Genomic DNA, 17,702 nt, shown 5'->3' with positions numbered 1-17,702 from the left:
CTGGAAAGGCTGGACCAGCAGTCTCTGGGCTGGTGTGCCTGGAGCAAGGATGAGAGCTGGGCCGTGCAGAAGATGAGATTGAGATTAAGTGAGATCCCTGGGCAGGCAATTGAAGGATTCCTTCTGAGGAAACCAAGCAGCATGAGAGAAACAGGAAAGTGGGTTGTTAAGACACCTAAAGTCCTCATCATTCACATTCAGCAGCAGCTAATATCTAAAACTGATGAGTTTACAAAAGCATGTAACTTAGATATATGGAAGTAAATTTCAAAAGAAACAAATGAGGATGGGAAGTCCTTGCCTCTTGGAAGCAGACAGGGAAATACAGGGTGAGGGTGACATGGGAATGCTTTTTGTTTCTAATATACTTTATATATATTTGACCTTTTAAAATAGGTACTTAAAAAACGACAGTGACAAAACCACGTGAAAAAAAGGATTTTACAAGTCCTCTTGGAGGGACGGTAAAGGAAGGAAATTGCTGAAGTGACAAACATCCTAAACATCAGTGATAAAGGGCAAAGAGATTGGGAAAAGAACAAAGCCATGTACCTAAGAAATGACAGCAGACCAGTGTGAGGCTAAAGCTGTAACTGGTAAGAGGTGGTAGCCACTCACATTAGCTGGGAGAAGGGATATTTGGTATATTTTGTGGGTTGCCCAGCAATCTTGCTGTCTGTGCTTAGGCAAAATGATGAAATGGCCTACCATTATTATGGTCTCAGAGTGACCTTGATATTGATGTTCTGTGAGACTGTTCACGTGCAACAGGATAACAGGCCCAGCTGTGAGCACCAGGCCAGCTTTCAATACCACTGAGGCATACCTGTAAGTGTCAGGCCAGTTCCTGGATGTCAGGGGCTGCTTTTTTTTGTTCTCAAGTACGTGCTACCGCGTTAAGAGGGAAAAACTAAGGCCGGCTTGCTGAACAGCCCAGACACTCGTGCATTTTGGAAGTGTAGTCTTGAAAGCAAGTGTTTTCCTGCCAAGCGAAACGCATATCGCTTTTCTCTGTTCTGCTCTGCAAAGACAAGAGGGAAAAAAAAAACCCTTAAATATATGTAAACCTTTTTGTTTATTTGTTTTTAATTGTAAAAATAATACACATAAAGGAGCCCAAAATATAAGTGTATAATGTAACAACTTATTATAAATAAAACACTTGCGTAACCATCATCCAAGGACCAGGCTGTAGGTTTCCACTGAAAAAGAAATTCCTACACAGCTGCCCATAGGCAGTGATGATCCATTTTGTGAACACATCTGTAATTACTGCAACGGAGAGGGCACCCTGGATTGACACAGCCAGTTTGGACAAATGTCAATCATTTCCCCAGGTTTCATGTATTCTTTAGTAACATTTCCTTTGAGTACGACCAGCATCAGTAAGCATATCTCAGATGAGACTACAGTGCATGTACTGCTAAGTAGTTAAAAAGGACTCTGTTGATCAAAAATGACTCTGTACGAATGCAGCAACGTGACAAACGTCACCACTGTCTGCACAGACCAGAAGCCATGTCATGATGGCACAGGTCACACCAAAGCCAACCTAGATGACTCAAACGTGGTCTTCCATGTCAGTCTCAAAGGGAGAGGAGGAGGATAAAGGAGCATAAGAAGAAGGAGCCACAAGAAGACAGTGCTCAACATCCTAATGACTACATCATTTTTTTTTACTTGTCCTCACAAATTATCCCAAAATACTACTTGGACATTTTGCTTTTTCTTCAGGATCTTAAGGTATATTTACTGTCTTATGTCATAGGATAGGAGGCTCCAGTGGAACGCTCAGCATGGTGATTCCTCCTGCTAAAGCAGGGACACGTCAGGCCAGGCAGACGCTGAACCCAGAGTCCTGCAAGGGAGAGCAGGGTTCTCCCCAAAAGTGAGCCTGGTGGCCTCAGTGGCCCAGCACCTGCTTATTTTTATATCGATCCATATATATAATTGTGAGTTCATACCACTGCATCTAGTTTCAACGTGCCATCACAAGGTTCATTCTAGTTCTCTCCTTTTCCATAACTGAGGTTCCCCGCTGACAGGGAGAAGCTTGGCTGCTCTCAATGCACTTATTGGGTTGGCCAAAGAGTTCGTTCGTAATAGCTTCCAGAGAACCCCGAATGAAATTTTTGGCCAACCCAATAATATATTTACTTACTTGATCAGAACCCCACCTCCACCCCCGCCTGCCACTGCATGTAACAAACTCCTATCACCCTGTTGCGCCCTTCCCCATACAGATGCTCTCCTCACCCTACTTGGGTTCTGAGACTCGCTACCTCCTATATCCAACCGACATGAATGTCTCCAACACCCCAATTTGGGCTCCAACACCCAATGCTGGGCAGTACCCATACCCACATGCCCTTTTCACCCTGTTCAGGCTCTGAAATCCCGTACAGGCCATTCCTCCTGTGTGGACGCCCTCCTTATCCTGCTCAGGTTGACACTCCCATGCTGGGCCATTCCACCACTTGGAATGCTCCCTGTCACCCTACACCAAGCCACCAGCTGCATGAACACCCTCCTCATCCTGCTCAGGCTCAAAGACCCTGCTCTGAGCCCATCTGATGGCTTTAGGACTGAATTGCTCAGAAAGGGAAGGGAAGAAAGAGGAAGAGCAAAATGTGTTAGCGTCTGACTAATTGTGGGCTCGCTATACTATGGCACGCTGCCTTTCCAAGCAGAAAGCTATCCCCTCAGCCCAAGATTCTCAAATGTATCTGCCACGAGACCCCTCACAGCACAGAAGAGTGGAAAGAATTCTTTCATATTTAAAAAAAAATTACTATGATTTACATTTTTCTCTAGGAAAAAATTCATTTGATTCTATGCAAAATTGTTTGACAGATAAATTACAGATCTTCGGTCCAGATCTTGAAATACACAGCTGATGCTGCAAGAAGATGCACCATATCCTTTTTGTAATAGGCCTGTGGCTGCACGCGATCACACACACCCAGTCGCGAGGCCACTGGCACCCGTGACGTTCTACACGCAGATACTCAGGTTCACACAGCTATGCTGCACTCGCCAACCGCCCCGGTCACACAGCGCCCCGCACACCCACCCCATCACACACACACCACCCCAGTCACAGTCCGGCACAGCCAGTCTCCCACCGCGCCTCTCGCCTCACTGCTCGGTCACGAATCACACTCCAGGCTGCTTTCTGTGGCCTCCCTCCTGTCAGGTGCCGCTGCAGGCACACACCGTCTCGCACCCAAAGAATTACACACACGCAGAAACACAACTCACCCTCGGCCAGAGGCGGGGAAGCCCCGCAACCCTCACGGCGTCGCGCGCGTGCAGACAGGTGCGCACACACAGACACACGCTCATGAGGCCGGGTACCAAGGGCCACACGCCTGTGAAACACGCGAGGGGACTACCCGGAGGGAAGAATCTGACAGAATCCGCCTCGCACGTGCTCGGCTTCAGGACGGCACCCACGGACGCACTCGGCGGTCAAGACTCTGGAGGTCCGTCGAGGCTCGCACAGCCTGGACAGGTCCCCGCTGTGAGTTCTCTCAGCTTACCTCGCGAGGGCGCGGGTCCCCGGCTCCGGGACTAGAGTCGCTCTGTCACGAGCGTGCCTGCGCCTGCGCACTCAGAGCCCAGCCCACCGGCTTCCGGCTGTGGACTACATTTCCCAGAAGCCCAGGGGGGTGGTGTAAACTTCCACCTGGAGGGCCTCTAGCCGTGCGCACTGGGTGTTTCAGCTGCCGCGGGTGCGTTAGTCGAAACCTGGGGAGAAGTTGGTGCTAGGTGAGGCGGAGCAGGACTCGTCTGGGGTAGGGAAAGGGATGGAGCTGTAGCCCAGAGTGAGGAGCCCAGGGCGCATCGTGCCCGCAGCCTCAGGCCTGTATTGGAATGAGGAGAAGAGAGGGGGGATTGTGTGACTAATTGTGACAGCTGTGTGTGTGTGTGTGTGTGTGTGTGTGTGTGTGTGCGCGCGCGCGCTCCCGCGCGCTTTCCAGAACCAAGTTGGGCCTCCTGTCGGTGGGCGCGGTTGTCATTCTGATACTGGTGCTTGGCTCAGCGGTGTGTGTGGCTGACCCACGCCCCTGCTGCTTTCCCCTTCCTTCCCTCACAGCCCGGGTGTCTGTACGGACTTTCCCAAGAGGAAGTCAAATATTGAACCCTAGAATGAAGATTCTCAGAAAGCAAGAAGACACAGTCCTGGGCTTGGTATGGGGCTTTTAGAGCTAAAAGTGTCTCCAAGACAAACTCCTGGCTCGAAATGGTGGGAGGGGTTCCTACTTGGAGGCGCTGTGGGTGCTGCTACATTTTTCAGAACCACAGCTTTCCCATATCTCTGATTCTAGGAATCGGCTGTGATTTCAGAGACAGGTTCCAGCCTCCCTGTCTCATCTGGTCATGTGTGTGAGGTCGGAGCTGATGTGGCCCTGGAGGGAACTTCTCCGTCTCTCTGTGCTCTAAGAAAGGCCTGAAGAAGGTCTCATGATTTCCTTCTTCCCCAGTCCTGCCTTTCTCCCCCAAGAAGTATCCTGAGCAGGAGGGGAAAATTGTTGTTGCACATCTAAAAGTACAGATCAGGTGAGTTTCTACTTCCTCTTTGTTCATAAATGAATCTTTGTTTTTAGTACATGGAAGCATTTGCTTTTCTTTTCATGAAATGTCCAGTGGCCTATTCTAGGCCTTCCTTCCCAATGAATGAGGGGCCGTGCAGGTGGCCCTCTCTCACTCACTTTTTATAATAGTAAGAAATATATATCCTGGAGTCTAAAGTTAAAACTTTGTTTTATTGAGATTAATATTTAAGTGGAATCACATCATTGATCTTCTGCAGAACCTAAGTTTAAAAGTAAGGCAAGATCAGAGGCGTCTGTTTTTTAAGGTGTTTAGGAGCAGGAATGTGAATGGAAGTCTGAGCGTGGAAGTCTGTATCATCATGGTCAAGGATTTCTTCCAAGGAATCAATGGGTTGAGATTTATGTTTATAAAGAGTTTGTCAAAAGAAAAAAATGTACATATGAGTAAAGTAATATTCATTGTGATGAACAATAATACTCAAATTTTAAATTTTATATGAATGTCATTTACTATTATTGGAATTCAGAGACATTTTACAAGGTTATATCCAAAGCGATATTTCAGTTGATTATTCAGTGGAGAAAGAGAAAAAGAACCAAACACTGTTCTGTCTGCTTCGCCCAAATTTTCTTATTTAGTCTGCAGATGCCCCTCACCTGACATGTCCATTCAGAGGAGAATTTTGTCAGTAAAAAGTTCTCATTGTATTGAAGAAGAATGTTCAGGAATTGGTAGGCTTTATTATAATGGTCACACTGATTCCCTTACTATTCCCACACATGTCAAACAGATTTGCTTCCAAGAATTTTCAAATATTTTAAAATTGGATATAGATTTATTGTATACTTAAGATTATGGAATTAATGCTCATTTTTTGCAAAAAGAATCAGTTATTCAATTATATTACATGGGGGACTTATAAAAAAGAAAGTTAAATAGCCCCAGCACCACTATTAATACTTTGGGAAGTTTTTTTTTTTTATACTATGCTGTTTGAATTTTATTTTGGAACATCTCATTCAGATCAAAGTGACAACAAAACTTGTAGTAATAAACAACAAAAATTCCATGAGGAGTGATTTGTTGAGCCAGATTTATTAGAATTCTACTAGAAGTCTTTTCTTAGGTAATGACATTCTTAGTTCTCCCTTAGCCAATTGTAGTGAGTTCCAAAATATTTAGATCCCAGCTAGTAGAATTGAAGTTTTGAACCCAAACTCATAATTTCTTTTTTTAAACTTTTTATTTTACACTGGAGTATAGTTGATTAACAATGTGTTAGTTTCAGGTTTACAGCAAAGTGATTCAGTTATATATATACATGTATCTATTCTTTTTCAAATTCTTTTTGGGGAGGTTTATTTTAGCAAAATTTTTTTCCCTCCAGCTGTGTGTGTGTGTGTGTGTGTGTGTGTGTGTGCACAGAACAGAAATTATTCTAATTGAACATTCAAAGGACACAGACTCCCCAACTCCTATTTAGAAAAAGTAATTCTACCATAGGTTTCTTATACCTCCATGAATATAGAAAGAAGAGGAAAGTGCCAATGAAGCCCTCTAGTTTGACAAACCTTCCAAGTATTTACATCTCCAGATTTATGCCTTTTAGGGTTATATAAATCAATTCAGAGTAATCATTATGGCACAATTTATCAAATAAGATAAGCTTCAGATTACACTTTTTTTAGATTTTTAAAGTTGCTTTCACAGGACATAGCAATACCCTCTCTAGTCCAAGTATCTTTTAATGCAAGTAACATTTTAGAAGACAGATTTATAATAGTAGAAAACAGAATAAGATGGTAATAATTATAAATATTCATGTAAATCTTTACATAGGACAGGAGAGTAAGATTGAACCTCTTATTAACGTTCTCCATTTAATTAACCTTATTAGGTTCTTTACTTTAGCTTTATGTTGAAGAATGGTGTCTCTTCTTTTGTAGCGGCAGGAAAAGAGTGGGCATGAGACTCAAATATTACTATAAAAAAAGAAAGTAGAAAATAATTTTATCTAATAACAATACTATCTAACTTTTATTTAGTAATTATATGTCATTAAGTGGTGTCTATGTAATATCCCAACCTTCATGATAACTTTAGGAGGTAGGTGCTATTCTTATCCCTGGTTTATCAATAAACTAACTGAAAAGTTGGTAGTTGTCAGACTAGGACTCACATTCTGGAAGTCTGACAACAGAGCCTGTATTTATGAATGACATTATAATCCCTCCCTTCATTTTACATACTTTTTTGTTTTGTTTTGTTTTTTGGCCGCGTTGTGCTGCTTGCGGAATCTTAGTTCCCTGACCAGGGATTGAACCTGGGCCCTCGGCAGTGAAAGCTCAGAGTCCCAACCACTGGACCGCCAGGGAATTCCCTATAATTCTTTAATTTGCCTGTATCAGTCAGTAATTCGTCATGAATGTCTTTCTCCAACATTAATAAGGCCTAGTTTGCCATCATAACTGACCCAAAGTTATGCAACCTGTTGCCTCCTGTAGCTATTTATTTTTCTAACAGTTGGTTACTCTAAGTTGTTATGTGATAAACATCTTGTGCATGTATCTTAGTGTGCTAAGAAAAACTGCCAAAAATGGAATTTTGGTCAAATAACAGACATAAGGGCTCACAGTATGCTGAATCTCATGATAGTAGTTAGAGGAATACAAGCACTGAAACATAGTTACTATCCCTTAAGTTTCTTGTTATACAGCAAATAATATAAAATCAGAGTAGACAGAATAAGCATGAGATAGGAGGTAATAAAGCCACTAGAGAAATTCAGGTCACATGCCTTGGGGATTCATGGAAGGAGATATTATATCTCTAGCAACCTCTGTCAGGTTTTGACCAAATTATTCTGAGTTCAGAGGAACTCTACGGTAAAAAATGGAATTTAGGCTGTATGATTCATACCAGCTCTGTCCAGTAGAACTTTCTGTGGTGATGGATATCTTCTGTATTTACATTCTCCAAATGGTAGCTACTAGCCACATGAAGCTATCGAGCACATGAAATGTGGCTGGTGCAACTGAAGACACTGAACTTTTAATTTTATTTAATTTTACTTAATTTAAATTTTTGATTTGATTTAAATAGCCATATGTGGCTGTCATGTTGGATCTCACAACTTCATAACTTACAGTTTTTTTTGTAATGATGTTAGATTCAAAGTGAGACTAATGGAACAGCTACAGATAACGTCATCAGAAATTGGGAGACCCTTCTGCTAGAGTGCTAGAGTGCCTGGTCTGGCTTCATGCAGGAGGCCTCTGCTCTGTATCTACACTTGTGCAGCTGGTTCCCTGTGGTATAGGAAGGGTTTGGCTTCATCCAAGCTCCCTCTTATCTCTCCTGATTTGTATGTGGGGCACTGTGGGGTAGAAGTAGAAAGAAGGCAAAACAGGATCATGTTAACTTAAGTCATTTGGGGATTTCTTTGAGACACACCTGGTCTCAAAGCTTCCTGTTCCTCCCCCAGTCCTGGCTTCTCTGGACTCTGTGCTTTTCGAGCGGAGGAAGCCCAAAGAGGAGAACAAGTTCTTGCAGTTCTACAACCATGGCCCATGTAAGTTCATGTTTATCCTCCTTGAGATGTCGTGGTTTTGAATTCCTGGGATCATTTTTATTATCCTGAGACTTCCTTCCTAAGACAACCTGATTGCTGAAGCTGCGCCCAGTTGCTCTGATCACAGTGAAGGATGGTGTCATACAGCCTAGTGGCCTCCTCCTTTGCCCCTCTTCTCTCTTTGCCCCTCTTCTTTCTCACCTGTGTTCACCTATTCATCACCTCTCCAAGTGCCCAGTCTCTCTCAGGAGCACTGATGGAGCAGTGATGGATGAAGTTGCTTGAGGGAGATATCTGAACTTCCCTTGTTAGAGTCATGATTCTATGACACAGACATGATGGTCCATTAGACTCCACAGACCTGAGTTTTACAGGTTGATAAGATGGAATTTAGTGTTGGGTGTTCTGCATGTGATGAGATCCCATACCCTGAGAAACTTATAGGGCAAGATTGGAGTGTGACTGAGGCCTGCACGTGGGGATATCAGGGATCTATCCAGGGGGTCCCCAGAGGGATGAATAACAGGACAAAAGTCAATTTTATGGTTGAGGAGGATGTGCTGGTCTCTAGTGACATCAGTGTCATTGTGGATCATCCTACATCAGCATCCTCCAGCTCAGGATCAAGACAAGTGCTCCTGAGGGATGGTGGGAGCAGGTAGGAAGACCCTCCAGATCCCTTATGGGGAATGAAGAAAGGCTAATGGGACTGGGGAAGACCTTAGACATCTTGTCCAAAATAAATGCCTAAATATGACAGAAGGATTAGTCTGATATATTCACACGATGGACGATTAGCCAGCCGGTAAATAAATTAACTGAAGAGTTTGTCATTTGTTATAACAAGGAAAAATGCTTATGACATTTTCTTGCATAATGATGAACCTGAGTTTTAAGGAAATCAAATGTCAATCGCGTCCTATTTTCTAAGATAGAGATTTTAGAGTACTTTTGGGAAAAAACAATTCATTACTTCATTTTTTTTTAATTCCTTAAAAAAAAAATTCCTTGAAGGGAAAAGAGAATGGAACTCACATTTATTCAGAACTTAAACGGCAGGCACGTGATAGGCAGTGTGCTTATTTATAGGATTTCATTTCATTGGGAACCTTTGATTATTTTATTCATTCATTCATCCCATGGTATACAGGACATTCTGTTTGTACCTACTGTATTCTTTAAAAGCGTATAGGCACTCCACTTTAGAAATCACAGATTTTCTTATTCTTCCCTACATATCACGGGCTTGAACCTCAGTTTGCTGCTTGCTATATCATTGCCTCTTTCTTGCAAAGCAGTTTTCCATCTTGAAAATACATTTTAAACGTTGTTTATGATACATGGATCTGTCATTTCAGATGTCCTTGTCATTCAGGGACGTGGCCATAGACCTCTCCCAGGAGGAATGGGAGTGCCTGGACGCTGTTCAGAGGGCCTTGTACAGGGATGTGATGTTGGAGAACTACAGCAACTTGGTCTCATTGGGTAAGGATATCTGTGCAAATAACTGACAATCTGTTTTCTGGAATATCAGTTTTCTCCATTGTTGAATTTCAGAGCTCTGTTTTAAGACACCAGCTGAATGTCTGCCCCCTATTTTGAAAGAAATGGTTTGAGCATTATTGGGTTGGAAATAGGCACTTGGTTAAGCATCATCTTCTCCATCCTGCAGTGACCTTCTCTCTTCCCTCTGGCCCTTCCTATAATTGCCTGTTTTTCTAAATTAGTCCTAGATTTGAATCCCAAGACATTATCAGAGAAGCCAGGTGTCATATAATGGGTATGCTCAGAATTCCTGTAGCTGCTCTGTGTTCACGTCTGACTCACTTGAAAAGAGATTAGCTAGTCTCAGGGTTTTGTGTTTTTGTGATCAGATCAACCTCTACATTTTATATAGTGGTGAACTGGGTTAACAATATCCATTTAAAATTCAAGCAAACATATCCCATCAGAGAAAAGACATATTCTCTTCAACCTACTTTGTGCTTGAAAATTCTAGTCTGTGAATTTTGCATTTTCTATTGAAAGAATTCTGAGGAAGAACTTGGAAGTGTTTTAGGAAACAGTATTTTTCTTTTATGTAAAAAAATAATAAGAACAACAACAAAAATAATACTACATGTTAGGCATCCTTGCAAGCCCTTACATATATATTAATTCATTTAATTCTTACAAGAGCCCTATGAAGTAGGTAATATTAGGCCCATTGACATTGATAAAAGCATAATACACAGAAGGATTAACAGCTGGTGGGTGACAGAGGATCTGAACTCAGACCACAGGGCTCCAGAGTCTGTGTCCTCAACCCCTCTCTATACTGCCTTTAAAAGCAGAGCAAACCTTTTCCCTCCCCTATCTGGCCTCTTTAGTCCTGTGACCATGAGTCCATGTAAATGTCAGTATTCTTCAATGGCCTTTTTTCATTTTATCAAATACTATTTTGACCTACAATTTAATATAAATGTAACCAAGTCTAAATTAAGTCATTTAGAACTTAAGGTTTATTGTTTGTTTGTTCTAAATCATGTGGCATTTCTTTTCCGTGAGCAGGATGTTCCTCTCCTAAGCCAGACGTGATTACTTTGTTGGAGCAAGAGAAAGAGCCCTGGACGGTAATGAGAGAAGGAACAAGAAGCTGGTACACAGGTCAGTGATGACAAATCAAGCGAGGGGGATGCCGTCACAAGTTATAGCCCTTTGGGTCGGGGAGAGGCATGGCCCTAAGATGTTGTTTGGAAAGCTCCTTTCGAAGGCCCAAGGCCTGTGGGGAAAAGGCCTGAAATCTGGGAAAACATTCAAATCCTCTCAACATGAGCTCCCATATATAGGACTTGTTTCTATAGATTTTGATTCCGCTTGTCTGGGTCGGTGCCTGAAGAGCAGTATATGTAAGGAACTCCCCTACATCCATCCTAAGTAGGAGGACCACTGACTTAACTTGTTCCTCTAATCACTTATTTTACCCTCTTTTAGAGTCACATCATTAAGTCTTTTGCCTTCTTTCAAATTGCATTACAATTTAGAGTTCTCTAAATCAGGATCCAGCAAACTTAGGCCCAGGGGCCAAACAGTTCACCATCTGCTTTTGTGTGGCTCACAGGCTAAAACTGGTTTTTACATTTTTAGTGGTTGAAAAAAATCAGAAGAAGGATATTTTGTGAAACATAAAAATTTTTGAAATTCAAATTTCAGTATCCATAAATAAAGTGGTAATATAGTACACCTACACTTATTGAATTACATACTATCTATGGCTGCCTTTGAGCTATAAGAGCAGAGCTGAATAATTGCAACAAAGACCACATACCCTACAAAGCCTAAAATTTTTACTCTCTGGCTCTTTACAGAAAAAGTTTGCAGACCCCTGCTCTAAACCTTTTCATCTAATGTGTATTGTTTTTAGTTTGTCTTTTATTTCGCCTATGAGATGCAATCCCTTATTCTATCCCAACATAGAAAAATCACATCACAGCATTTGTTTCCTTCTTGGTTTTTTCTTGTTTTTTTTTTTTTGTTTTTTTTCCAGATTTGGAGTCTAAGTATGTCACCAAGAAGTTATTTCCGGAAAAGGATATTTGTGAAATATATCTGTTTCAGTTGCAGAGAGTGGACAAAAGTAAAACTTACATCTGTGAGGATACCATTTTCAGAAATGATTTGCAGTATAAACATGAATTTGAGAGACAAGAAGGACATCAAATGAGATGTGGTAGTCAAGTGATAATCCAAAAACATATACCTCTTCTTCTGCATCAGAAAATTCATGCTAGAGAGAAATCATACGAATGTAAGGAATGTAAGAAGGCTTTTAGACAACAGTCATACCTTATTCAACATCTGAGAATTCATACTGGTGAGAGACCCTATAAATGTAAGGAATGTGGGAAAGCCTTTTGTCGTGTAGGGGACCTTAGAGTACATCAGACAATTCATGGTGGGGAGAGACCCTATGAATGTAACAATTGTGGAAAGACCTTTAGGCTTCATTATCATCTTACTGAACATCAGAGAATACATTCTGGTGTGAAACCCTATGAGTGTAATGAATGTGGGAAGGCCTTTAGTCGTGTTCGAGACCTTAGAGTACATCAGACAATTCATGCTGGGGAGAGACCTTATGAATGTAAAGAATGTGGGAAGGCCTTTAGACTTCACTATCAGCTCACTGAACATCAAAGAATTCATACTGGTGAGAGGCCTTATGAATGTAAGATTTGTGGAAAGACCTTTAGGGTACAACGACATATTAGTCAACATCAGAAAATTCATACTGGTGTAAAACCCTATAAATGTAATGACTGTGGGAAGGCCTTCAGTCATGGCTCATACCTAGTTCAACATCAGAAAATTCACACTGGTGACAAACCCTATGTATGTAAAGAATGTGGTAAGTCCTTTAGTTTTCATGCAGAACTTACTCGACATCATAGAATTCATACTGGTGAGAAACCCTATGAATGTAAAGAATGTAGAAAAGCCTTTCGTCTCCAAACAGAACTTACTAGGCATTGTAGAATTCATACTGGAGAGAAACCCTATGAATGTAAAGAATGTGGGAAGGCCTTTATTTGCGGCTATCAACTTACTTTACATCTGAGGGTTCATACTGGTGAGATTCCCTATGAATGTAAGGAATGTGGGAAAACCTTCAGTAGTCGCTATCATCTTACTCAACATTACAGAATTCATACTGGTGAGAAACCCTATGGATGTAAAGAATGTGGGAAGGCCTTTCGTCTTCAAGCAGAACTTACCAAACATCACAGAATTCATACTTGTGAAAAGCCCTATGAATGTAAGGAATGTGGGAAGGCCTTTATTCGTAGCAATCAACTTATTTCACACCAGCGAATTCACACCAATGAGAATACCTATGAGTGCAAGGAATGTGGGAAGATTTTTAGTCGTCGCTACAATCTTACTCAACATTATAAAATTCATACTGGTGAAAAACCCTATGTATGTAAAGAATGTGGAAAGGCCTTTCGCTTTCAGACAGAACTTACTCAGCATCACAGAATTCATACTGGTGAAAAACCCTATAAATGTAAGGAATGTGGGAAAGCCTTTATTCGTAGCAATCATCTTACTCAACATCACAGAATTCATACTGGTGAGAAACCCTACAAATGTAAAGAATGTGGAAAGACCTTTAGTCGGCACTATCATCTTACTCAACATCACAGAATCCACACTGGTGAGAAACCCTACATATGTAATGAATGTGGGGATGCTTTTATTTGTAGTTATCAACTTACCTTACATCAAAGAATTCACACTGGTGAGATTCCGTATGAATGTAAGGAATGTGGAAAGACCTTTAGTCGCCGATATCATCTTACTCAACATTTTAGACTTCATACAGGTGAGAAGCCTTATGGGTGTAAAGAATGTGGGGATGCCTTTCGTCTTCAAGCAGAACTTACTCGACATCACACAATTCATACTGGCGAGAAACCCTATAAATGTAAAGAATGTGGGAAGGCCTTTAGTGTTAAGTCAGAACTTACACGACATCACAGAATTCATACTGGTGAGAAACCCTATAAATGTAAAGAATGTGGGAAAGCCTTTATTCGTAGTGATCAACTCACTTTACATCAGAGAAATCATATTAGTGAGGAACCCCCATTCATAATGTAAAGATACAGTGGCCTTTAGAAAATGCCTTTTATAACAACAGAATTCATAATTGATTTAAGAAAGTTTTTACTTGTTAGGGAACATATAGGAATCCCTTTTGCTTCGTGCTCAAAACTTAACAGCAGTAGTTTTATACTATATATATTGATTTAAAGAGTTGAAAAATTACAGCATCACCCAGCCTTGGTTAACTTTAGAGAATGATACTGCTGCAGTACATCTCAAACCAAGATAAAGGGTACCCCTTCCCCCCTCAAAATTGTTGTTGACCAATACTTTTACAAGATACAATGAAACTGGATTACCAGATACATGAAACTGAAAGAAAAACAAACATACAAAATGAAAACCCCCAATTTTTTATTATTGGACTTAACAGACATAAATTAGCTCTGTCATTTTTCTGTAAATGTCTCTAAATGTTTGCTCTCGGTGTCTGTACCTTAAATCATTGCAGACCAGAAGCAAACAACCTGTGGACCAGCATCAGTACATGGACCACACTTTATGTGGCATTGTAACAAAATAATTCTGTTAATGTAACAGATGTGGGAAAAGACTTCAGCCATAGCAAATCTTTACTATAGTTCTCATAATTCCACCCCTGCCTGTGTGGTATTGGCAAGACACTACTCCCCTCTGTGCTTTATTTTATTCTATTTTACTTAATTTCTTTTGTGCCTCAGTTTTAAAGTGGTGATTATAGTACCTACCTAATAGTACTTTTGTAAGGATGAAATGTTAATAAAAAACAAAACCTTTAGAAGAGGACTGTTCAATAAATATTATTTTATTATTAGTGATATTAGTAAGTTCATGTGAGAGGAAGACCCTGTGAATATAAAGAATTTGTAAAAACTGTCCACTACCTTTCATTTTGTTTACTTAAATTAATAATTAATTATGGATAAAGTTTAGTAAAATAAACTTTCACTTCTAAAATTCAGAAGTCATTTCTGAAAACTAACGTGAGAAAGGAATCTCTAGAGTTGATGGATATGGAGATTATGAGAGAAAGCTTTTGAAGAATCAGGGAGATCTGTAAAGCTTTTTCTTTTATAATCCACAAAGCAGACGTGTTACAGTCTTCTTTTTCTGCCCCAAATTCATGATAAATGAGAAACTAACAATGAAAAGGCCACTGTCCATTTGGAAAAAAATAATAGTACAGGGAACACTTGTATGCCCTCTCTAGATTCAGTGATTGTTAAAACGTTGTCATATTTGGTTTGCTTCTGTATAATTTTTGACATTTTTTGCTGTGTTATTTAAGTATAAATATAGACATTATAACATTTCACCTCTCTCTATATATATCATGTAACTCCTAAGAATAAAGGCTGCCTCCTACTTAATCACTATATAACTTCACACCGAAGGAGAGTAACAGCAGTACCATATCTGTAATATTACAGATAGATAAGCAGTGCCTTAACCCAACATATCTAAAAGAATGTTTCTGGGAACAGTAGTATTTAATGGTACTTGAAAAATGTTCTGTGGTCAGAGATACTTATGAACTTCTAAATACTAAATCCCTTCCAAGAAAAAAATGTTAATTATCACGCTAGCAAAGGACTTAAGAGGCCTACAATAAAGAAAATTTGCTTAACTTAGTTTATCTTACTGTATCTTAAACTTTACTAAGGAAGTCCCATTCACAATACCTAATTTCTTTGGGATGTGAACCCACACTGACAAGGCTGCCATAACTGAAAAACAGTGACCCTAAAGATGGACACTCCAGATAACCATGGCAGATGCTTAGCTATGTTGAGAAAGGAAATGTGTGATGTATTTCTCTGCTGCTCACATCTCTTCCTCTGCAGTCAGTTGCTTGCCCTCTGAATGTAGGGCTGATACTTTCTACAAAATTAAAAACCCATTTGGTTTAGTTTTTTATATGAACATACCATGACATATTTAAACCTTCTCTTCTTTTTTAGTGTTTAACAATTTTTTACTATTTCAGATATACTTCAGTGAATATCCTTGTCTGTGACTGTTCGTTTCTGTGAGCTGGAATTTCTTTACACATGTGGAAGTAGAACTGCTCATACGTTATATATTCTTTCAGTTATGTTAGATATTGCTACATTGATCATAGGTCACATACACTTCCAATTCTATTAGATATTGCCAAATTGTTCTCTTAGACTCCTATCAAATTGAGTATTCCTACAGCCTTATGTTAGGTATAAGTTTTAATAAATATTTTCACAAATTTCAATTTCAGTTGCACATTTTTTCAAACGTGTTTCTTGGCCAATCATTATTCCTTTACTTTGAATTTCCAATTCTTGACTTTCTCCATTATTATTGTTCTGTTGTTTGTTTGTTTTCTAATTGACTGGAATGGCATTCTGGATAATTCATTTGCAATTATTTTCTCCTACCTTAAATATAGCATTAGTTATGTATCTACTGAACACTCATTCTATTTTTATGAGACAGATTTCTAGGTTATACATTGTGTAATAATAAGTTTTATTTATTTTCTAATTTTTATGTCTATTACTTTATTTACTTTTCTTTTGAGATAGACTCTTCAGAACAAAATTGAATATTATGGTGATAGCCGTCATCAATTTCTCTGAATTTAATGGAAATTTCCCAACATTTAATCATTTACCGTAATGTTCACTCTATTTGGAGATAAATTCTCTTTGTTGCCTCTAAATAATTTCCTTCAATATTTGTAGGGGACCAGAAGATATCTACTTTGTTTGGTAGTGATTGCTGAATTTTGTCCAAGGCCATTTTGTTATTTATTGGTATAATCTTATGTTTTCTCACCTTAAATTTATTGATGTATTGATTTGTTTTTATTAGTTCCTTGATATAAATTTATTGATGCACTGATTTGTTTTTATTTAAAATTGAATTTTAAACAATTCTGGTCATATACTGTGATTTTTGTCATACTGCTGAAGTACATTTGGTAATATCTTACTTAGAATTTTTCCATCTATAATCATATGTGAGGCAGTATTATAGTTTCCTTTTTCTTTGATAAGATTTTAGAATTCAAATTAACTGTTCTTTAAAAATTAGAAAAAACTTGTCTCTAAAATATGCTGAATTTTGTTTTCTATTTTTTGGCCATGCCAATTGGCACGCGGGATCTTAGTTCCCTGACCAGGGATCAAACCTGCACTCCCTGCAGTGGAATGCAGCATCTTAATCACTGGACTGCCAGGGAAGTCCCTGTTGAATTTTTTATATATTGACTATGTATTTGATATCCTTGCTATAAATTCACTTAGTTCTAGAAGGGTTTATTTTTTTTAATAAATTAGAGTTTTCTATAAACACAATCAAGACACATATCAATATAAAGATAATTCCTTTTTCATTTTCATTTCCTTTTATGTCCTTCAATTGCCTTATTGCACAGGCAAGGACAGTGTTGAAGAAGCACTCAGAATGGACCTTGTTTCTGACCTTAGGGAAAAAGCATTCAGTATTTTATCATAAAGTGTTATGTTAGCTGTTCATTTCATAGATATCCTTATCCGATTGTGAAAGATTTTTCCATTACTAACTTACTGAGAGCTTTATCGTGAACAGTGTTGAATTTTGTCAAATACATAAAAAGCACCTACTGACACGATCTTTTGGTTTCCCTCCATCTTTAATGTGGTGAATCGCTTTGATTAATTTTAGAATGTCATACCAGCCTTGTGTTCCTAGCTTATGCCCCATTTTGTCATGATGTATTATCCTTTATATATATATATTGCTGAATTCCATTTTCTGATTGTTTTTTGGAGATTTCTGTGTGTATGATTATTATTGATATTGATCTGTAATTTTTTTTCCTTATGATCTCTTTTTCAGGTTTTATTATCAGTTAAGTTGATGTCATAGAATGAGATGGAAAGTGTTCTTTATATTCTGAAAGCAATATTGGAAGATTCATATTATT

General features: G+C 39.4%; 2 protein-coding genes across 9 annotated transcripts in view; one reads left to right on the top strand and one right to left on the bottom strand.

The window, feature by feature from the left end:
* Positions 1-17,702, bottom strand: part of FCGBP (Fc gamma binding protein) — a 142,871-nt gene that overhangs the window by 93,467 nt on the left and 31,702 nt on the right. Inside the window, exons 5-7 of one of the 2 annotated variants that reach the window (XM_060288453.1) lie at positions 13,390-13,590; positions 3,262-3,750; positions 827-1,021 (exon numbers count right to left, since the gene is read on the bottom strand). The gene's annotated coding sequence lies outside the window, so the exon portion shown is untranslated. The remainder of the gene's footprint in view (positions 1-826; positions 1,022-3,261; positions 3,751-13,389; positions 13,591-17,702) is intronic. The other variant, XM_060288452.1, reaches the window with a different exon arrangement.
* ZNF546 (zinc finger protein 546) lies at positions 3,506-15,074 on the top strand. 7 transcript variants are annotated; one of them, XM_060288459.1, is made up of 7 exons: positions 3,676-3,771; positions 4,100-4,194; positions 4,332-4,563; positions 8,045-8,131; positions 9,490-9,616; positions 10,682-10,777; positions 11,658-15,074. In XM_060288459.1, exons 4-7 carry the CDS (start codon positions 8,123-8,125, stop codon positions 13,772-13,774), a joined length of 2,349 nt encoding a protein of 782 aa, XP_060144442.1. In that variant the 5' UTR covers positions 3,676-3,771; positions 4,100-4,194; positions 4,332-4,563; positions 8,045-8,122; the 3' UTR covers positions 13,775-15,074. The 7 variants fall into 7 exon arrangements, with proteins under 7 accessions (XP_060144445.1, XP_030730108.1, XP_060144446.1 ...); XM_060288460.1 differs by having other exon boundaries at positions 3,714-3,734; XM_060288462.1 differs by lacking the exons at positions 3,676-3,771; positions 4,100-4,194 and adding an exon at positions 3,506-3,523.

Source organism: Globicephala melas, chromosome 19 (assembly GCF_963455315.2).
Source record: "Globicephala melas chromosome 19, mGloMel1.2, whole genome shotgun sequence".
In the NCBI taxonomy this organism is placed as follows: domain Eukaryota; kingdom Metazoa; phylum Chordata; class Mammalia; order Artiodactyla; family Delphinidae; genus Globicephala; species Globicephala melas.
The sequence above is the reverse complement of the archived record's forward strand: the minus strand, read 5'-3'. Positions and strand labels throughout refer to the sequence as shown.

Excerpts from the sequence above, each read along its gene's own strand:
- ZNF546 (XM_030874247.2), top strand. The coding sequence starts at position 9,472 with ATGGATCTGTCATTTCAGATGTCCTTGTCATTCAGGGACGTGGCCATA. Across the intron at positions 9,617-10,681 it reads CAGCAACTTGGTCTCATTGG|GATGTTCCTCTCCTAAGCCA; the intron begins GTAAGGATATCT and ends TTCCGTGAGCAG. Across the intron at positions 10,778-11,657 it reads AACAAGAAGCTGGTACACAG|ATTTGGAGTCTAAGTATGTC; the intron begins GTCAGTGATGAC and ends TTTTTTTTCCAG.